The sequence below is a fragment of the Sminthopsis crassicaudata genome, chromosome 4 (genome assembly GCF_048593235.1).
Source record: "Sminthopsis crassicaudata isolate SCR6 chromosome 4, ASM4859323v1, whole genome shotgun sequence".
NCBI classification, from domain to species: domain Eukaryota; kingdom Metazoa; phylum Chordata; class Mammalia; order Dasyuromorphia; family Dasyuridae; genus Sminthopsis; species Sminthopsis crassicaudata.
The window spans coordinates 204,713,478-204,737,359 of NC_133620.1; the positions used below are offsets into that span (position 1 = coordinate 204,713,478).

Genomic DNA, 23,882 nt, shown 5'->3' on the forward strand with positions numbered 1-23,882 from the left:
CTGGAACTAGGACAAGATCATAAGTCTCTCACCTCAATTTCTATTTCATGTAAACTTACTCTGTATGTAGTAAATAATAGATAAAAATCATTTTAATATGCTAATTGTCAAGAAAGAAGTAGCCAATAAGAATATGCTATATTTACATGTATATTTATTACTTATATAATGATTCATTTTCCATTTCCACACAACTATTCTAATTTAAAGATGCAAATGTTGCCCTGTTGCTAATTATTTCAAGAGCAAAGCATACTGCTGAGGTCAAACAAAAAATCCTTAATGGCATATGGAATCATTATTTTTTCCCATCCTCTTGCAGCAACTAAGATTAATGAACAAAGTACAAATAGCTGACATGCAACCTACCCATGGGAGTGCCAACGCCATAACCTTTGGAGTCTATAAGGCCACCAATCTGTGTCAGGTTACAGTTCCGCTGAGTGACAAACTCAATGGTTGTTGACTCCATTAGGAAGGCATAATCAGAGGTTAGTACACGCTGGATACCTTCTTCATTACTTTTGACAAGCACTGACTGCCTCCTGCTACTCATAAAGGCCCACATTTTGTCATAAGTGGAGATTTTGGATTTCTGCAATAAAAAAGAGAAAAGACATTTTTTTTTTCTAATAACAAAAAGATCCAAAGTCTCAGTTCATACTTCATGCATGAAAGCTATAGATGGAATTTCTATAAAGATAATTGCATTATATATATACATATATATATGTATATGTACATATACATATATATATACATATATATTTAAATATGTATGTATACATATATACACACCTATATATTTAAATATGGATGTATATATATGTATATATTAGCTATGTATATTATACACACTAAGTGGATATCATTCATTGTATTTAATGTTTTACAAAGCATTTTTATCAGTGTTATCATTGTCTTTCCCAAAATTCTATGATATAAAAAGCTTTATATGATATAGTCTGCTAATATAGCTTGGAAGGTTGCAATGATAAAGTGGGAAATATAAAATAAAATTAGAAGAGCGGTGTGTGTGTACGTATATATGTATACATGTATGTATATTCATAGACAATACATCATCTGTCATTCTTAACCTTCACTATTTTCATTTCTTTAAATCTGGGAGAGAAAATGGACCTAGAGAAATGCTGCAATGAAAGGGGCTCTATAAGCAATTGTCACTTTAACCCTCAAAGAGACATCGACTTCTATGTATATATGAACAAGCTGAGTATTTCTTCCAAATAAGTATGAGTTTACATCACTACTGAGATACATTCTGCTTATTGTGAAGCTCATTTCCATTTGCTATGTGACAGCAAGAAATCTTTCATTTGAGTTTCATTTAATAACTACAATCAGGACAAATAAAATGGAATATTTTATATTTTATAGACAAAGCTCATGGGTGTTTTATCAGGGTATCACTGCCAAAGTGGAAGAAGAGATTATCATCAGAATGCATTGATAAAACATGCATTTGAAAATACTAGTTCATACCTATCTACCAAAGGCTGATTTGATAATCATTATCCTTGACAACTTGTCACAGAAATATAGTAATATATGTCGTATTTCTATACATCAGACCTATATTGATAGGAATCATGATATTGTACTCAAAAGCGCAAGCCTTTATTTTCTTCCAAATGAAATTATGAGCAATATACTGGTAAGTTAGACATACTTCCATTTTTTGCAAATTTAGTTTGTATACGAACTTGCAGAGAAAAATAGTGCCAGAATGAGTGCTGTCACAATTTTTATGATGACAGTATAAAATTAATGATGTAGTATCTCATCAAAATTATAAATACATAAAATGCTTCTAAAATAACAAAATCATATATATTATATATGTAAACATATCTTTCAGAGAAGCAGCAAAACTTGTAGAAAACATAAAGGTTCATAGTTTGAAAGAAGGTAATGCCAGCATCTACACTAAGATGACTAGAATGACAGGTTTTTAGTAGATGTGGAAGCCTGCCAGCTTTTTCTAGAAACTAAGTCTTGCAGCTAGAAAATAAATTAAAGGAAATTATTCAGGATATAATAAAATTTAGCTCTAAATCATTAAAACCAGTAATTAGAAATGGTCTGTATTCATTTATCTACTTGAATAAGTAGAAATGATCTGTATTCATTTATCTATTTGAATAAGAATATTGACAGAAAAGCAAAGAATAATTTAAAATATATGGATTATTTTTTTCATAATTCTGAAAGAGTCAAGGATATTTAAAATGAAATCTTTCAAGTAGAATGGGCAGTAATATAGACTAAGAATAGCAAAGAAGGCCTTAGATGTATTCTATCCGTGAAGAGGATTTACCAAAAATTTCAAAACCTATCATAAGTAACTGATATATTATTTGTCTGTTAGTGTTATTTTGTTTAAAATATAATACCTTACCAGAATGGGTGAGTTGAATCTAGATCACCCAATAGAAAATGGTTTGATATTCAAAATGGTGGAAGAGCATTTATATGCTATATGCATAATTAGAATTGTCACATACTTATTCATGGAAAGGGGAAATGTAATTTTTGTTACTTGGGTTCAGTAGTAATACCCAGAATAAACAAAGATCAAAAGCATTACCTGAGATAAAGTGTTATCTGATTCATATAGATATTTGCCTCTAACCTCTACTTCATTTTAGCTATAAAAATGTGATCTTTCAGTAATTTTTTCTTACATCTCGCAAATGTCTGTTGTTATTACATGTCAGCACTGGCCATAGTTACAGGTAAAAATACTAAAAATAACCTTAAAAATAGGTAAATTTGCTTTAAAGATGGCTAGAGTAATTGAATATTAAATTAAGGACAGAAGAGATCATCATCAACAAGAAAATCAATTATTTACCCCATCCCCCCAAAAAAAGGAATATAAAATGGTGATTAGAGAAAGAAAAACAATTTCTCTATACAAATGAATGCAAAGTTCTTCCATCTGTTCACATGGAATTATGTCTATACAATGTCAATATAGTATTTTATCCAAACTAAATTAATTTATTTTAGTTCACTTCAAAGAAAAATACTATTTATTGACTAAACTAAGAACCAAACAGAGTATTTGCTCAGAAAAGAACCATTTAAGAGGTTGTCTTTGGAGTATTTAAAATCATGGATTAATTAATATAGGTATCAAATATAACTGTGGAAAATTATTGGAGAACCAGCATAAGTAAAAAAGTTAAAAGAGAACTAATCATTCTAAATATCAAAGTGTCAATATTATTAAACCACATATAAATAACACCAAAGCAGTGCAATGATATAATCTAAGGGATAATATCGAATTTTAAGAAATTTACCAATTTTAAGGAAAAATACCAAATAAGGTAGAATATTACATAAAAAAGTACATCAGTTCTTAATCAATTATTAAAAATAAAACTAGATGCTTTATCATTTTCTTTTTTCATTAAAACACTCTTCTTGAGTATTGTTTTTATATAATCCAAAGAGTTTGCATGAGTAATCTCTTTGCAGATATAAATAACATAACTAATCCATATTTGAGCATCCATTATGACCTTTGAATACATTAATAAATGGGATTATTATAGAAATACCATAACTATTAGATCAAATACATAGCAAAAAAGGGATTCTGCATTTTTTCATTTGCTTGAGAAAAAAAAAAAAGTTGAATTTGCATTTGTTTATGAAAACATTCAGAATGTTCCTAACACTTTATCATTACAATACCCAAAGGATACCTTTATCAAATATGTTCCTTTCAAATATAATTAAAAACCCATAAGGATTAAGAGATACTTAATTCTTATTACTGGCATCTTTAAAATGCTATTATTTTTTTCTGAGGTATTTGGGATTAAGTGATTTGCCCATGGTCACACAGCCAGGAAGTATTAAGTGTCTGAAGCCAGATTTGTAAAATGTTATTCTTTTGAAAGAAATCAACATATAGGAGTGTGTTTCTGTGTATTAAAATATTTTAAATAATATGTTTTGTTACTGCCCCTTCGTTGGTGAAATGGAAATGCTGATTTTATTTTCATATAAAAACCTTTGAATTTTTTTTCACAATATTTAATTTCCTTCCTCAGATCTCCTTTAGTAATTACTATCTACACCAATTTATACACTTGATCATATACTACCCTATTCTATTATTTAAATATCCCATGTACACTTCATTTTCTAACAAGACTGCAACTTTCTGATGATAGAAATATGTTTTATATGTCTGTATACTTCACTCTAATTCTCCCTTTCTCACACCCAATACCAAGTTATCTTATAATGATTCAGAATTTGTAAGGCAAGACCTTTTCTCCACTTTCTGTAGAAGCATAAATTTATAGATCTTCCTGAGTATACTTAGCTGGCAAGTTTTCTCAAGGACTTTCCATAAGAAATTCTAGTGGGAATCATGTACTTTAAATGTCAAAGGAAATAAAAGGAGGATAAAACCATCTGGTTATATCTTCATGTCTTCTTGACATACAGAGGTTATTAGAAAAAAGGTAGGAGCATGCAGCTTGACAGTGGAAGAAGTTTTGATCTGGAATCAAAGAATCATGGCTTCATATTCCCCCTCCATTGCTTACTACCCATATGATTCTGGGCAAGTCACAACCTCCTTAGATTTCAGTTTTTTTCTTCTGCAAAATGAAAGGATTAAATAAGATGGCTCTGAGGTCCTTCTGTATCTAGATCTTTATAATTGTGACAAGAACATATTGTGACAAAGAATACATATAGGACATGGATGCTTAACATGGCTTATGCTTTCTCTAACTTTGGTCCATATATTAAGGATCATGGGAAAATAGAGAGATGAATAAAGTAGAGTTATGACAAATTCTCCTAACAAAGTAAAACTCAATAAAGTCAGAATTCAAGGATATGCCTTCCAAACTTTGGAAAGTCCCATCATCTGCTATAGTATGAAACTATTTTGTCACAGCAACTCTTAAACGTTATATCTAAATTGAGGGAATATCAAATTGACAGAATCTCAGACACAGTAGGTGATGGGGTTCATATTTTTGAAATCTGGTAGGACTTTCTAGAATCCTGAATCATGATAATATTAACACTGCAGTAAGACCTCAATGGAAACTGAATAAATTTTCATTACTAAATACCTATTATACTTCTACAGTAGGCGAAGAACAAAGTACTTTTTATTTGAATATTCTACACATATATACACATATATATAATGTATGTAGATACATAGATAAATAGTTGTGACTATCTTTTCAAACATTTCAAGATTTCTTAAATATGATGACCAATTTGACTTGAATACTAGACGATATCCTAATCACAGATCCAACAAAATATATTAGAGAACCAATGTGGCATAGTAGCATGTAGGGGTTAGAGACCAAAGACCTAAGTTTAAATCTAAGCATGTTACTTTATTGGTATTAATCAGACATTTTTTTCATATTGAGGTTTTTGTGACCTCAAATGAGGTATGTTTTGGCAAAGATGCTGATGTAATTTGCTCCTTTTTTTCTGCAAGTAGCTTATTTACGATGAGGAAATTAAGGTAAATAGGGTTAAGTGACTTATCCAGAGTCACACAGCTAGAAAGTTATTGAAGCTGGATTTGGAACTCAGGAAGATAAGTCTTCTTCACTCCAGAGCCAGCACGCTATCCACTACACCACCTGACATTCTTACTACTTATATAAATGGAGAAAAGTCACTTAAGTTACTCTAGTAACTACTCTAGGTCACTACTTCATTTGCAAAGTTCAAGAATTGGTCTAAGCAATCAATAAGATCCCTTGTAGCTCTAGAAGTGTAATGTCACTCAGCATGAATAGATACCTTTGTGTTGTGCTGACTTATGACATTAATTTAAAAGCCTTTCAATTTAAATCCTTAAATGTAATATAGAGACACAAAAAAAGGAACAGTTCATTATATAATAAGCACTAGATGATACTGAAGAGAATATATTTGTTGGACTTGGGGTCCGGCCAAACCAGTTTTAGATACTGTGTAACCCTAGGTAAATTAATTAATCTCTGCTTGTCTCAGTTTCCTCATCTGTAAAATTAAGACAATGATAGAAATTGTAATTCCCAAGGCTCTTCATGGGTAAAATAAGATATTTGTAAAGCATTTTATAAACATTGAAACACAATATAAATGTCAGCTATGATTATTGTTGTTATGAAAGAATATGAGATGTGGAGATCTTGAAAACCATCTGATATAAATACCATCAATATACATAATAAGAGATAAAGTAACTTGTTCAAGGTGACAGTGGGACAATGTGAACTAAATTCGGATTTCAATTCCCTGTCAAATACTTTTTTATAATGACACATTGAGTTTATTATCTTTTTTCCTCCTCGACTGTTTTTGGTTTCCCCACATGGAGAAAGGTGCTTTGTTATAAAATGTAAAAAAACAAACAAAAAAAAAAAAACTGTATTTAAAACTAACTTAGAAATCATTAGTTAAGTGACTATGAAAATTAACTTGACATTAAAATAAGGTTAATGCTTAGTATTAGTCCTAAAAGAAAAATTTGGGACTAATTTTTAATCAATTATAAATATTTAAGTGAATTGAATTTTTGGATACTAGGAAACAGACTGTTAAAAAAAACATTCAGAAGTCTCTGGAGTAAAAAAGGATAATTTCTTTAGGTATCTCCTTGATTGAATAAACTACTTAGCATCAATGATTTTCCTATTCTCTTATTCCAAGCCTATCTAAACCACCTGCTGATCTGTAATTGGATTTCCTAAGTAGAGCTCCAAGCCAGGAAGGAGAAGCCCTATGCAAAGAATCAGTTTGTCCCAAGGCATAATACACCTCCCAATATAAATTAATAAACCCACACACTAGCTTACAACATAATCTCCTCTGAGTGTGGAGAGTATGAACCAGTTCATCAGGGAATAGAAACTCCTAAATATAGTCTTTTGCTTTCTTATTTTTATACCTTCTTTCAATAACAGTAACAATGCTACTGACCAAAAGAAAAAAAAAAATGTTCAAAGTACTTATTCACTTTTTTTGTTAACTATTCTGCTTGGTTTAAATACACATAAAATCATCCTTCTAGTTTTCATTATGAAATGAATATTCATCAAGGATGTGAAAAGCATAAAAATAATAAAAGTAATTTGTTGGTATTTAGATATGTTTTAAATTATAATTTTAAAAAATATTGTATCTCAATTGTCACAAGACTGTAAGGCAGATATTATGATTATGCCTACACAATAGATGAGGAAACTGAGAGGAAGAGAAATTAAATAATGTGTCCAGAATCACATAGTAAATTTCTGATGCAGGATTTACACTCAAATCCCAACATTTATTGAGTAACACAGCTGTCTTGCTAAATGAGATAATCAATATATAGAAGTACTACTCTATTTCTTTATGTGGACATTAAAAATACCCTAGATTCTTACCAGTCACGTCAGTTTAGCACCAAGTTTTTATAAGTCTACCAAACGGAAAAGTAAAAAAGGTTCATAAACAAATCATGATAATTCTATTTTAAAATTGATTTCTAGATTTAATTCTATCTTTTTTTTGCCATTCTAGATCCCAGAGCACCTTCCTTTGAATTCTCCTCTCCTCCTCATTCATTTTTGTTTCCTCCAACTTCCTTATTATTTCATATAGCTGATATTCCACTGACTCAGGATGTTCATGTCTGGGAGTATTTACTTTACCAGATTGCTGAACCTAGTAAACTCTCATGTGAACCAGTTGATTGAATTTCTGCTGCATCAGCATCAAACCAATCATATAGAACTCTCTCTTTTGTAAAGGCAGGTTTCATAGCCCATAGAGCAGAAATGAAGAAAAGTAGGAAAAGGTGTTGCTGTCAAGAAAAGAGTTACAAGCAATAAGAAATGCAGCAAATGGAAAGTGATTTTTACTCATGTGACAGATATGCTTATTTTTTCTTGTTTCAGGAAATATAATTCAACTTAAATATTTTAAATCTTTAAAAGAACAACTAATTAATGGATATAGAATTAACTTATTAGCTAACCTAATAGACCTTTACATTATTTTTTTTTTGATGTGGAAATGGTTTGAGATTTTATACCCTTCAATTCACTCAAGCATTTAAGAAAACTTCTTTATCTTTCAAATGATTTGTTTTCTTCTTTGGGGGGGGGGAGGGGGCAGGGGAAGAAAGAAGGCACAGAACAACAATGTGATTATGTATGTAGAATATTAAAATTGAATACAGGCTCCCCCTGAGGTCATATTTTGCCTTTGTGAGGTAATTAATAACTTTGGGAAAGCAATCTGCAAACTTTAAAGCATCATATAAACATAATTATTATGAAAAAAAAAAACATTTAGACTAGCTAAATTCAGTTTCCTTCCCCATAAAGTAGGGTTAAAAGTGTCTTTTCTACCAGCCTTAAGGTTGTTTTGAGACTTAAGTGAAAATATATAAATATACTTATAATATTTGCACATTTATATACATATTGTTTATAAACATACACACACACATATATACATATATGCATATATATGGTATTTTGTAAATTTTAAATAAATGGAAGTTATCAAATCATATTGTTTCTTTTTGATAGAATTCAGAAAAAGAAATTTCTGAGGGAAGCCACTATTCTGCAATTATCCTTTAATATTAAATATTTATGGAATGCATTATTATTGTCATATCTGACTCTTCATGACTCCCATATAAGGTTTTCTTGGCAAAGATACTAGAGTGGTTTACCATTTCCTTTTCCAGTGAATAAAAGCAGACACAGTTTAAGAACTTTATCCATTGAGCCTCTTAGCTTCCTCTATGGAATATATAGATGATTTTAAAATAACTGATTGTAGTAGTTGAACAAAATTATCATAAAACAAAAGCTTAATTCCAGGAGAAAAAAATGAAAGCATTATTGATACTTCAGTACTACACTAAATGATGAAAAAGGCTGTCTCATTCTTTTCCTATTTGGTTTTGATGTCCTCTACTACATCTACATTTTGAAAACTTTTTGTTTTGATGGTTATTGTTGTTGTTCAGTCATTTTTCAATGATATCCAACTCATCAGGGCTCCATTTGAAGTTTCCATGGCAAGAGTCCTGGAGTCTTTAGTCATTTCCTTCTTTAACTCATTTTGCAGATGAGCAATAGAGGCAACAAGGGTTAAAGGATTTGCCCGGGGTCATGCAATTAGTAGGATGGATTTAAACTGAGAATTATGAATCTTTCTGACTCTAGGCTTGATGCATTATCCAATGCTGCCCCTATCTAATCTGGAAATAATAAATATTTGGTATAGTGAATTACATCTATTAAAATATTTTGTTAGATTTTTTTTATTGATAAATTGTGTCATCATGGGTGACAGTTCAGTCTGAGAAAATATGGTCACCCTTCTTTGGATTCTGTTAGTAATTCCCTGATATTGAATTGAATAATAATCATCTTTCATTTCTATAAATCTTACTATAAACATTTCTTTGATGTTATTTTTTGTTATCATATTATTAGAAAATCTAATGGTATTGCTATTATCGACTTTTGCTTTTTTCCTCCTTAATTTTTTAAAATTAGAGACCTCAGGATTATGTGCCTCAGAATTCATTAATATCATATATTAATGTGAAAACAATTTCCAAAATTCTTCTCATTGGCTGGCATTATATATATGTGTATCAATTTAAATATCTTTGTTCTACTCTGTTTTGATTTAAAGATGTCAATAATTAAGATTATTAAGACAAATCTTTTTCTGTTATAGTTATGCTTGATGTATCATGTCTGTGCATATTAAATGATTCAAAGATATTCAAATTTTCCTTGTTGTAGAGTAATTCTATACTATAATTTAAAATGGCATTTTGATAATATTGGGAAAAGATTCCATAAGATGAAGGTAATATTTAATACATACACACTTATTGATAGATTCATACAACTTGATGGCATCTTTATTTATCAAATTTATCCTTATTTATCATTTATCAAATGACTAAAAATGATTCAATTTCCTTTATGAAGTCCATGCTTAGTTCTATTTAGGAGAAATTAACACAAATTTAAAACTAGGTAGGGTCATTATAAGATTAAACTATCTTACTGAAAAATGACATATTTCATGGCAGTTGTTTAAGACATTATTTGATATGTCTTTAAATTGAAAAGAATTTTCCATGAGAATATAAAATACCCCAGTGTTTTTGCTAATGTTTGGGTTTCTTTTATTTGTTTAAAGTATATGAAGAAACCATAAGTACAAATTTAAGTCAAAAGCTTTGTGATTATCCAAAAAAACCATTTTCATTGTTATGGCAGTTTAATTTTTATGTCATTTTGTGTTTCCTAATTGCCAAATCAATAACATATTGCTCTTTATAAATAAAGCTAGAACTTTGGGAATATGCCATTTTTTCTCATCATAAACACATTACTTTTTATATATTTATCCTGTTGGTTTTTAAGTTTTAAAATATGTGAAAACTTTGTTTAAAGCATACATTCATTACTAGAGACAGTTGTACAACCTCGTTTGAGCAATTACACTTCAGACATTGACAAAGGTTATAAATCACACTTTATTATTTTTAAGTAGTCTAAATTTAAGAAAGTTATGAAATTGAGGTAAATTAAGATTTATACTACTCTTTTTCTGATATCTAGTTAAACATTTACTAGTCAACTCCTACAAACATGTAATTGGCCAATATTTGAAGGTGTTCTCATATTTTGGAAACAAATGTGCGATGCCTTCTCTTAATATAAGTGGGATTAGATTTATGCCCAAGAGGATGTTGGAAAAAATGTTTGATATCAGTTCATGTACCATTGTGAAGTGTTTGAACTAATATTGTAGACTGTATGTGTCTGTGACACTTTCCAATTTTGTAGGAAGCTAACCTATCAGTCATATTCCTTCACATAATTGATCTATCATTTATGGAAAAGAAACTTTCTGTTTCTTGTTTCATGAAACTACTATTTTTTATTATATCAATGCTCCTACAACTTCATAAAATACCACATCTTTTTTTATATCTTCCTTCTCCAAGGATTGATTCTTCTGATTTCTTTTCTTCTTAAGATTGCTGTAAAGCACTTTTGATGAATGTTGATTTATTGGTTTGTTCTCTGCATTGTTTTATTTCTCATATTACCTTATCCTTTTGATTTTAGGTTTTAATAAGTGATTAAGGAAGTCAATAATTTCACATATAGGTGTATATACACAAACACAAATACCTATTTTTATGTTTACATTTATTCCTTTAATTGGGTAACATAGCATTCAATTTTTCTCCAGAATGTACCAGTTATATATTGATATGATCTAATGAGGTCTTTCCACAGATTTTCACTAACACGAGAGTGTTAGTGAAAATCTGTGGAAAGACCTCATTCCCTTTGATCAAGGTGGTAATTGATAGTTATACTTTAAAAGCGCTATCTTTTTCTCTATGGTTATTATTGTGGCAACAAATGTAGCATAATCTGCTGAATGCAAGTCCAGAGTTGTTTTTATACTTTATTTCTAACACTAATGGAATGTATTTGCTAATGATAATTCTATCAGATGCTGATTTTTAAAAACTCATAGTTGTGGTATAATTTATCTATTAATAGATTGATGCTATCAAACTAAACAGAGGCTTTTCAGCATTCCAGTCTAAGTATGTCTATCTCTAATAAAAATAATTTGAGATGGTGGTCTGTTTTGTTATTACATAAAATTTGTTGAGTTTATGGACAGAGGTAGCTACACCCAGAGAAGAAACTGGGAAGTGAATGCAAATTGTTAGCACTAATATCTGTCTGCCCAAGTTACATGTACCTTCGGAATCTAATGCTTATTGTGCAACAAGAAAATGGTATTTACACACATGTATCGTATCTAGGTTATATTGTAACACATGTAAAATGTATGGGATTGCCTGTCATTGGGGGGAGGGAGTAGAGGGAGGGGGGGATAATTTGGAAAAATGAATACAAGGGATAATATTATAAAAAAAATATATAATAAAAAAAATTTGTTGAGTTTGCCCTAAATGATGTTTTCAAAGAGTCTTCAGCTTTTCCTTCTTCAAATTTTAGTAGCTCATCTATTCTACCTAATTAGGAGGAATTTAAAGACTTTTTGTTTTTATTATTGCTTTATACTAATTAGCCATATATTTTCCTTATGTTTGAAGTACAGGATACCATTAATAGAAAACAATATGAGGCTTTGCCTATTACTTATGAGATTTGTTTTCAGTTTTTGACATTATTAAAAATAATTGTAAATTAAAATAAACGAGTTTTAGGCTCCTGCATGCTTACTTAATTGACTACACATTTTAGTGAACAGTACCATAATCCTGAAAAGTATGTGGAGGTGGAATATTTGGTATTTTCAATTTATTCTGATATTACTTGTTTTCTTAGTATCTGCTCAAGTTAGTCACTACAACTCTTTTAAGTAGTTTGCAACTTGCCTCATCTATTTCTTAGATTCCTAATGATATTTTAATATCACTGGTTTAGGTGCAATAACAGCTCCAGAGTCCCATGGGTCAGCATTTCAGGGTTCTTGCCAGGTTATCACATCTGCCATTGCAATCTCAAGAGCACACAGAATTCTTGCTGCCACTGGCTGACTTTGCAATTTCTATTGTCCTTCTCTTGGGACATATACAGTGGATGGCTTTCAGAGATATTATTGTGTTGTTGTTATAATATTGCTATTGTTATCGTTAGTCATCATTATTAAAAGACTTTGAGACCTTGTTCTATACAATGTGAGGACCTAGTGAAATAAAATATCTAAAAACTTTGTGAACCTTACAACATTATAAAAAGTCATTTTATTATTGTTGTTATTCTTACAAAGTAAGGATAGCACTTTTCATAGTATAAAAGGATTATTAATTTTATTAACATCACACAAATAAATATAATCTCATTGACTTTAAAATGAATATCCCTTGAACAAGTTATTTTAAAGAAATTATTAAATTCATCAACCCTGTTCATTCTACTTGGTCTTATGCAAATTAGAATTTTTTCCCCCTAAGGCTGGGGTTAAGTGACTTGCCCAGGGGCACACAGCTAGGATGGACTAAGTGTCTGAGACTACATTTGAACTCGAGTCCTACTGAATTCAAGGCTGGTGCTCTATCCACTGCACCACCTAGCTGCCCCACAAATTAGAATTTCAAAGTCAGCTTGAGGACACTCTAGTTTCTTTTATGTTAAGAGCATTGCCACCTCCTAGAGTAGCAAGGCAATACTTGTCATAATATTTGTATTATCTCTTGAGAATTGAGCTAAGATTTAAGTTTTAAAGATGATGGTCAGAAGGAAAGTTTATATAATGAAGATTCTCAAATACAAGTCTTATTTTAAATAGATCAGCCAAACATCAACAGCCACAAGAAAATTCATGCAACATTTTGCAATACATTGCAGTATTATATTTAATTCCATTGCTAATATAGTTGGGACTTTCTAAGATTTAAATCACTACTATGTTGAAGTAGCCTAATCAAAATCTTAGCAAAGATTTAACAACCATTTTCTCTAACCTCCTATCACAACCTAATGCATTGCAAAAAATAAACATTTCCATAATCTTTTATAATCCATAAAATCTGAAGAAATTAAATGAAATTCAGCTTATGTATTAGATGCAATAAAAAGGTCCAACACTAATCTCTGACCATTCTTCAGAACTCTCAAATAAAATTTGGTAGCAGGAAGATAGTTTTTCTTATTATTTCATTCTAATCCATTCCAGACCACCAACTCTGTCACTAATGTTATCTCAAATATTTGCTGATAAGCAGCTCTAATCACCTTTTTACCTCTTCACGAAAAAATGTTACACTTACTAGACCCTAATGTATCATTTCAGTGAAGCCCACAGTAGAAAAAGGGAATTTGGCTCTGGTTTACATTTTAATTTTTTTTTATTAGAGAAAATAAATTATCAACAATACTGGAACATATGTGCTAGGTAAGACCAGCTGAGCCCCTTTCTGAAATCATCTGACCTTGGGCACAGGAAATTAGAGTTAATTCAGGAAAACAGGACTGAAGCCATATGTGGTTCATAGTAAAGGTGGAGCTGAGGCTAGGGAAGGTAACTGAGCAGCAGTCTGTTGTTAACAAACCTGTCAGCTTTGGAATAACTCTAGCAGTTCTATCTCAAATGTTCTGCAGTATCTCAAGTTATTTGAAAAGATGTCCAGTGAAATAGAGTTGCTCTTCTCCATTTACAAGATAGGCAACACTTTTACAAACATCTAAGGATTTTATTTGACTATTAAATGTAGGTGAATTGCATTTTATCTTACTTAAAAGTCCTGACACTCCTATAGTCATTAGTCTATTGTCTAAGTAGGAGTCTTGAAATTTTCTCTCTCTTTCTCCTTCCTCTCTCTCTCTCTCTCTCTCTCTCTCTCTCTCTCTCTCTCTCTCTCTCTCTCTCTCTCTCTCTCTCTCTCTCTCTCTCTCTCTCTCTCTTTCTCCCTCCCTCCCTTTCTCCTTTTCTCTCCCTCCCTTTCTCCTTTTCTCTCCCTCCCTTTCTCCTTCTCCCTCTCCCCCCCCCCCCTCTCTCTCTCTCTCTCTCTCTCTCTCTCTCTCTCTCTCTCTCTCTCTCTCTCTCTCTCTCCCCTCTTTCTTTCTCCCTCATATATTATGTATATACATATACATGTAATGATACAACTATATAAGTTTTTTTTAAGGATCAGTGTTTATGAAATTATTTGAAAAATAAGAAATTGGTATTATTGCTAAATTAATTTGATATTAAATTTGATATATGGTGTAATTTTAGAATGGTATAATTTTAGAATATCTCTGGTTTAAATCACTTTATCACTTCTGTGCTAGCTGCTTCAGAAGCCCTACAATGCCTTTTAATCTTGATGAGTTTGAAACTAAGGTCAATACCTCTCTGTCATCCCAAGTTTTGAAACAAGAAGTCTAATTGGAAGCTTGGGGCCAGACTGAATACAGGTGAGATAACAGACCTACCTCTAATATTCTCATTCAATGAACTCATCCCATAGAATCTAGGTCAACTCAAAGTTTTGTTCTGTTATATCATCTCCAATATAGCTTTTATGTCCAGGGATTTATAGTTCACTCCACTCATAGCCCTCCTTATTGGTTTCCTGGATCACACATCACAGAAGCTATTTTTGTTCTTTCATTTCTCTCTTAAAAAACCCTGACCTCTTCTTGTAGTTTCCTAGATATCATGACTGAAAAACTCAGTGCTGACATGACAGAGAAGCCTGAGTGTATGTCAAGATAGTATTCATCACCTAGCCATATTAAGATGTAACTTCTCTTGTTTTCCTGTAGTTTGTATTAAGAAATCCCACCTCATTAATGAAGGCTTTTCCTCCCAGTCTTTATCAATAGTTTTCCACAATCTTTATTATGCCATGTCTTTTTCATTATTTTCAAACAGGCATATCTCCCCAACCTCCTTTTTCTAAAATTATATTAAATCTTTCCAATTATTTATTTTTGAGTTTAGAAATAATATCCTCAAATATGCAGTCTACTCCCTCCTATTTTACTTATTTATTAGACTAACTGCATCCTTGGAATATAGGATAAACTGTTGCCTTTCCAATATGTTGAAAAAAAAATTTAAGGTCACAAATCTTTTAATTCATCTTTAACTTCAAGTGCACCTTCCCATTTATTTATTTTTAGGGAGAGGAAATAATATTTCAGCTGCATTTATATTTCAAACAACTCATCATTTTAAAATCTAAATGAAATAAAAATCCTGGAATATTTAGAATATCTACTTTGCTAGTAGTTGAAAAACAATGGATCTAAAAATATTTCCAAAGACTAAAACCATGAACAGGGTGAAAAATAAACTTTCATAAAAAAAAGAAATTTTTGTATAAAAAATAGTGATTTTAAAATGAGCTAGGTAAAAAGCTTATTTTAAAGAAAGATGAAAGCCTGATTACTATTTAGTAATCAACATAAAAAAAATTCATGTGAGCTAAATAACTGGAAGAAAATAATTGTTAGATAAACTTGACACCTGACATATTAGAAATCATTTTAAAACGTAGAGCTACAATAAAAACATATAAAACAAATAGATTCAGAACAGCCAAAGATATGTAATATACTAAAACAATAACAAAAGAAATTCTGATGAGGGTTTGTTACTAATGGGAGAGGATTGAAATGAAAAACAAATGTTTTGGAATTCCATAAATATACCATAATATTACCAAAGTGTTGTGATGAAAAGAAGAGACTATTTGTTATAGACATAACGACCAATTTAAATACAAAAATTCAGGTAGATATGATGGCCTAGGACTTAACAAGTCCTTTTTTGTTTAATTATGGGGGAGGGGGATTGAATAAGTCCTGAGGAGCCCAAACCAGAATTAGAAAAAAAAAAATCATCAAATATCCAAGCTAGCTATAGCAATCTGAACCACAATGGAATCTATTGTTTAGTGAATACTAGAAGTTTTGCTTCTGTTTTATATCTTTATTTATATAAAACGAGATCTGATGAGACAGCATTTATATAGCACTTAGCATAGTATGTGACACACAATAGGAGCCATATAAATGCTTATTCCCTTTCCTTTTCTCCCTTACTTCCCCAGTGTTCAGCATAGGACCTGGAACATTATAGATTCTTAATAAATGGTTGTTCACCAATTAATAGTATATTATCTAATTAAATGGTAATTAAATAAAAATAGTAAATTATCTAATAAAAAATATTCAAAGCAATTAGCAATTAGAAAGCAACTAGATACTAACTTTCCAGAGACTTCCCAATAAAAGTATTTCCAAACCCTGCAATATTCTTGATAAGGAAACTCCAAATGGAATCATAAAGAATAGGACACAACTGAACAACAACACTTTATGACTTCATGTTTTCACAACTAAGCCCTAAGCCCATTCTTGATGACTCCTCATTAAGTTTAAAGTCTAATGCTTTAGTTCATATTCTACTGAAAACTGCCATTTTGGCAAACTAAATCTTACCTTTTCTACAAGTTCTAACTTCAAAATGGTCTACTCTTTGCAATTTTGGCATTATCCATTATTGCTTCTTAAATTATCTCTTTCTGGCCTTCTCCTATTCTGATCATTCTTTAGATAATTTCTAAAGTGCTATTCCCAAATTTTAAGTCTCATTATGTCAAATTGTTTCCTCCTCTATATGATTTAAAGCTCTCTCCTTCCTACTTCTATAGTTTTTGATACTCACTTCCATAGTTGCTTACTTGCTGTTCTTCATTCCAGGTTCCATCTCCCATCTTTGTGCCTTTGCATTGGCTATTCCCTCCCATGCTTGGAATGACCTCCTTCTTCTCCTTATACTCTTTTAACAATCATAGGTTGGCTTCAAGATTTAGCTTAAATTCCACTTTCTGCCTTCCTTTAAGCTTATCTTATATCTACTCTATGAGTAGATATAAGATAGAGTAGATGTATATGTTTGTATATATATATATATATATATATATATATACATATATATATATATATATGTATATATATATATATATTGTTGTTGTTGTTGTTGTTGTTTTTCCCCCCTCAGTTCAGTCCATAGCTGCCAATCCTTCAACATCCCCATGTTTCATATGCCATAATTACTAGTTCTTACTTGCTAGACTTCCTGATACAACAAATAATACATTCATTTCCTCAATGTTCTCATAAAGAATCATATTCTTAATGTTTCACCATTAAGTTTAGGACTTAATATTTTGGGGGCAGCTAGATGGTGCAGAGAATAGAGCACCAGCCCTAAAGTCAGGAGGACCTAAGTTCAAATCCAGTTTCAGTCTCTTAACACTTAATGGGCAAATCACTTAACCCCAATTGCCCACAAAAAATATTAATGTTTTAGTTTTTATTCTACTTAAATATCTTCCCTTTTGGAAAACTAATTTTTACTTTTTCTTGAAGAATCATTGCATTTTCATTTTTTGCAACTTTTGCAATTTTGCCATCTCACCTTGTCTCCTAAAACATGCCTGCTAATTTTTCTCTTCCCCCAGCCTTTTCCCTATTTTGTTCCATTGTCCAGATATTTGCTAGGGTTTCCTAAATCCTAAGTCTAATCATGTCAAACTTCTTCCTCTCATTAATATATCACAGTACCTCCCTATTATATGGAGGCACAAATACAAGATAAAAATCTTCTGTTTAGGCATTTCAATTTCTTTATAACTTCATTCTATCCTGTTTCTCTAGTGTTCAAAGAAAATCTCAGAGCTCATTTATCCCAAAGTTTCTTAGCTTGTGATTTGTAAATACTGTTTTATTTTTAATTTTATATCTAGATCTTGCTATAATCGGTTTCCTTTGTAATCGTATGTATTTTATTTTGTTTCTTTAAAATGTTATTCTGAAAAAGAGTACATAGGCTTCACCAACCTATAAAAGATGCATGACATATTCAGGTTAAGAACCCTGATCTAATCCAACTTGATTCTGAAAATTAATAACCTACTGCAGAACAACTCCTCTGAATTTTATATTGTCACCTAAAACTCAATATTTGTGATGCTAATATAAACAGGATATGAGTATGGAAAGGTTCCATACCATATCATATACCTGTGCCTTTATATAGCCTGTTCCAAGCATTAGAACAAGTAATTATATGAAAAACAGAAAGAAAATTTGATTGTCATTTATAATGAACTTTTTTTAAAGCTCATCATTAAATGTCTTATAAACACACGAAAGATTTTAAATTTACTCACTAGAGGTATTACCTCTATTGATGCTGGCTAAACCTAAAAGGTCCCGGTAATCATAGAAGGAGGTCTCTAGAGAAATACTTCAGGATTTTGTTCTTGGTCCGATGAAATTTTTGTTTCAGTGACTTGTATAAAAACTCAGATGACATGCCAAAAAAATTTACAAATGATAAAAGGCTATGAGAATAAAAAGAGACAAAATGGAAGACAAAATCGAAGTTCAAGAAGCATATAAAATCAGTGAGGTAGATTCATTTATAGGGTATCTTGAAAACCTTGATGTGATTTTATTATAGCTTAAAATTGCAGCAAAAGTTTTGGCACACCCTGTATGTGAACCAGGAATTCTTAGGAGCAGGTCATCTGCTATCATTGGTTTCAATTCAGATATGTTTCAAAGAGCTTTGAAAATAAATTAAACAAAGTTCGTTACGCTTTCAGAAATGTTTTCAGGAAAACTTTTTGTTTGATTTTACATTTCTACTTAATTTTCCAATGACTTGAACTGGTGAAATTAGTATTGTACTAAAAATAGTAGAACTCAATTATACTCTTGTTTTTCATTAATTAATATATGACAATGAGAAAGTCATTTGACTGCTATGGGTAATCTATTTCCTCATTTGTAAAATTATGTATTTAGACCAGAAAATTACTAAGGTCTTTCCTATTTTTCATTGTGGAATATTTCCAACAGTCTAATTCAGAATAGATTTAGCTTCAGTATTGTTTATAATTTGTGTATTCTCTAAACCACTTAATTGCTGTACGGTGACCTGCTCTCTATTTTTAAATGATAACTTATTTAGTGTCCTTTCACATATAGACGTTTAACAAAATTAACTGTTACTTATTTTTTATTGCATTTTGTCTCCCTAAAACAGAAAACTCATTTTCACATCAAATACAGAAATAAAATGAATACAAAACAAAGTGAATGTTTAAACATCTGTAGAAGATACAACTTTCAGTTCTGATAAACATACAATATTTGATGAGAGTCCTAATCTATACAAATCAGTCTGATCATAATAATCAAGAAACTCTCCTAAATTGTTTAAGCTAAGGTTCTATTGAAGAGCTTTTGAAATTATTAAGTTGGTTGAAATTTAAAGTGAAGTGGCATTTAAAAAAAAATATGTTCATATAAGTTTTTAAAAGAGAAAAAAACATCATTTAAGTTTTAGTTGAAGGTTCAAGGACTAGTCTTCTTACTATTCTAACTGTATAACTCATTTTTCATAATATACAGAAATAGGAACTCAAGTGTGACTAAAAATTCATGAGAATTAGATATGGGTGAACTTAGTCAAATAAAAAAAAAAATCTAACATGAAATACATCCAAAATGTAAAAACTGAACTTAGCTTCTAGAAACCAGACTGAGAAGGGGATGAGAAAGACTGAGAAATCTCTACAAAATTACACACATATTTACACACATACACACACACACACACACACACACACACACACACACACAGAAATACACACAAAAACAGCCAAACTGCATATATACATGAGTTGAATTTCACTAACAATAAGTAATAAAATTTTAATATAAAAGTCAAGTATGCAATTGACAGTGTAATAATGACTATTGTTATCTAGAATCATTTTGTAAATAACAGAATAATTGATTAAGTAGCAAGTGAAATTCATTTACCATAAGATATCTATTTTTAACTTTTATGCTATAAATTTATACAAATTTATGCTATAAAAGTAAATAAGAGGCAAGGTTAGTTCTGTTTAATATGACCTAGCAATAAGATAGTCATATTTACATCAATTAATTATATGCTAATAAAATATAAGCAATTCCTAATACGTAATAAGACCATTTTAAAAGATTATAACAATTTTATGACTTTGATTCTTAATGAATCTGTAAGATCCATATGTGAGATGTATCTTTCTAATTTTGCCATTCTACCATCTATTCTTCCCGGAGACAGTTCTGGTTTTGAGAGTGACCCAACAATAAATTTCTTATATTTCAAATATAATTTTGCAAAAATTGAAATGGACATACTGCCCTAAAGCATTCATTTTTTATCCCTGTTGAAAGCAGTGGCATTCCACCAAAACTCAAGTTCTGAAGTCTTTTATGATAACATGGCTTAGTGTAAAGAACTAGATTAGAAATTGGAAGACCTGGATTCAATGGTTCTATTTGCAGAATTTAGCTTCTCTTATTTTCAGTTCCCTATATTAAAAATGGTGATAATATCTGTTCTGCCTACCTGACAGTGTTATGAAGATCAATAAGATACAGGATGTTTACTTTATCTAATTAATCATTATAAAAGAATTCAATTATTGAAGTTGAATTTGAACCCAGATTTATGGTTTTATTGTTGTAGGAAACGTACACTGAAGCAAACTAATGTGGATTATAGACTAAGAGAGTTGACCAAATCACTGAGTAGTTAAGTGGCTAGCCACTATGTAAATTCAAACCCCATTTTTCCTGAACAGAAGTCAGTTCTCTAGTCATTATTCCATATTGTCTCTTTCTGAGATTGTATAAAGGAAGAAAGAAAATATTAGATGCTTGATGTCATTTATATAAGGGACATCCAGTGAAGAAATTATAATTTCAAAGCACTTTAGTCTTTAAATTTAAAGTCTTAAGGATTTGCCTAGAATGCTGAGAAGTTATTACCGGATTAGGGTCAGATAACTATGTGTCAAAGGCCAGACTTGACTCCAGACTTGACCTCCTGCCTCTGAGGCCAATTCTGTAATCATATTGTCTCTTTAAATAGCTGGACACTTATAAAAATAATCTTCACTCAGTCATCCTTTCTCACTAAACAATAGCTTCTACATATCTCCACCAGGCTCAGCATTTTTCTTGGTCATTACTAGCTGATTCCTAGGATATCAAAAATGAATGATTTGATTATCAAATAATTAAAAACTCTCAGAAAAACTGATGAAGTAAAATATTTTATGATTATACTGTAAAATTCAGATATGAAGTGAAAGATATGTATCATTTTGAAAAATTATTCTGTCAAAATTTTCAAAATTAATATTTATTGCAATATTAGCACAGAGTTGTAATTGTACTTTGAATATAATTAATTATAAAACAGTAAGCCTATTTTCAAATTTTTATTTCATTTTTTTGAGATAAAATTCTAATACATTTTTTCTATTTCATTCTTTACTCTCAAATGGTCTCTGTCTTAAGTACTTTTACTTTAAGAAAAGCTCCTATAATGCAAGGGAAAGGCTCTATAAAATCTAAAGCACCACACACAGTAAAATTTTATTATATTTATTTCATCCAATAGCTCAAATCTTTATATACAGAACCTGCAACTTGCTACTAATTATATGTATTACTTTTATTAACTTATTTTATATGCACTAATATAATTTCATTAAGATATTAAGCACAAGAAAGAATATACAAAAAATGTCATACTTATGATCCATAAATCTCTCACAGAACATCAAAATCCATCACAATTTCAAACACCGTTAGAGTGCCTAGTTTATACATGGAAAAGGGAAATGGATAGTAACAGAGAGATAGAGCCAGAGATATAGTGATCTCTGGAAGGCTCACTACATTTAAAGCAATCACAAATGGTTTGGTACTGGCACTATCATTCCCTAAAAATCATTAGAATAATAAAAAATATAGTTTCTTCTAATGTGTTTTCAATGAAATGAACAAGTATTATTTTGCTACAGTAGTTCATCTCTGGAGTACATACTGATCATTTCTCCAATTCTTTACAATGCCTGGCAAATAATGGCAAATAAATGTATATTGATTGATTAAGCCAAGGAAATGCATTTACAAATCTTCTTTCATCAGGCTGTATGACATTAAGAATAAAAGGCTGAACTTTTAATCAAGTTGATTTGGAAAGAAATACTATCTTTGACACTTGTCAACTATAGGACTTTGGGCAAGTCAATAAACTCTCTAAGCTTCAGGCAGCAGCCTCTCAACAGATCATAACTATTCTGAGTTTTAGATATACTAAGGTGGAAGATAAACCCACATAGGAAGTTGCCATACAAATGAAGTATGAGGTTCATGACCTAGTTAATTGCCTATTTTACACATATAGTTTTATATTCCACATGAGGACTTCTATGCAAAATACAAAATAAATGAGCCAAGATGCCATTTTATACACTAACAGAGAAAACCAGACATGATATTTAAAATAATAATAATCTGTCATGCTTAAATATTATAATTCATGTAAAATGCATTTTAACCCAAACTCCATGAACTATTATATTTATTATACTTAATAAGATGCATAACTATCAAATTCACTTAACTATCATATTCTTATTTCAAAGAAATCAGTGAAACTTAACATAAATTATAATTTTCTTTCAATTCTTTTATTTTATAAATTGTTCTTTCATTATTTCCTCAAATTACTGGAGTTCAGATTTTCTTAATATATTGAAATTGAGCTTAATCATGAAGATAAGAACTGAACAAGTAGTTGGGGTAGATAATGTGGGGATTATGTCTTTGAATTCTTATAATTTTTGTGTGAGGGATTACAGAGACGATATATAGGAGTTTTTAAAAACTGCTTTTTCTTTAAATTTGTTTTCTTGGAATTAGAAAGATATACATTTAAACCCCAGCATCTCACAAATTATTTAACTTCTAGAACTTTTGTTTAACTTCTAAAACTTTCTTTTCTTCTGTAAAAGGGAAGAAAATCCATGCCCATACACACCCACAATCACATACATACAAACACACATCCAAAGTTTCTGAGGGAAAAGTGATTTAACTGCAAGCACTACAAAATAAGAATTGTTGATTATCATTTGCTAAAATATTGCTGAACAATGTTGTATTATTGTAATTTGTCCTAAGATACCCAAGAAATCTTAAGCAAATTGACTCCCAGCAAAGATGTCAAGCTCCAAAATATCCTTATCTTCATAAAGTCCCTCTACTTCAATCCAAACTTTCTGTTATAATAGTTATAGAGATTAGAGACATAGACCATATCAAGTTAGTCATTCAACAAACATTTATTAAGTACTGATTATGCATTCAATGATAGAAACATTTTGTTTAAAGGCAAAAAACACTATCTGCCACAAATAA

At 30.5% G+C, this 23,882-nt stretch overlaps 1 protein-coding gene across 3 annotated transcripts in view; it reads right to left on the reverse strand.

Annotated features, from left to right (window-relative positions):
• GRIK2 (glutamate ionotropic receptor kainate type subunit 2) overlaps positions 1 to 23,882 on the reverse strand; it is an 805,940-nt gene that overhangs the window by 41,536 nt on the left and 740,522 nt on the right. For all 3 annotated transcript variants that reach the window (XM_074310214.1, XM_074310215.1, XM_074310216.1), the window contains exon 15: positions 370 to 595. In XM_074310214.1, coding sequence (XP_074166315.1) covers positions 370 to 595 — 226 coding nt within the window. The remainder of the gene's footprint in view (positions 1 to 369; positions 596 to 23,882) is intronic.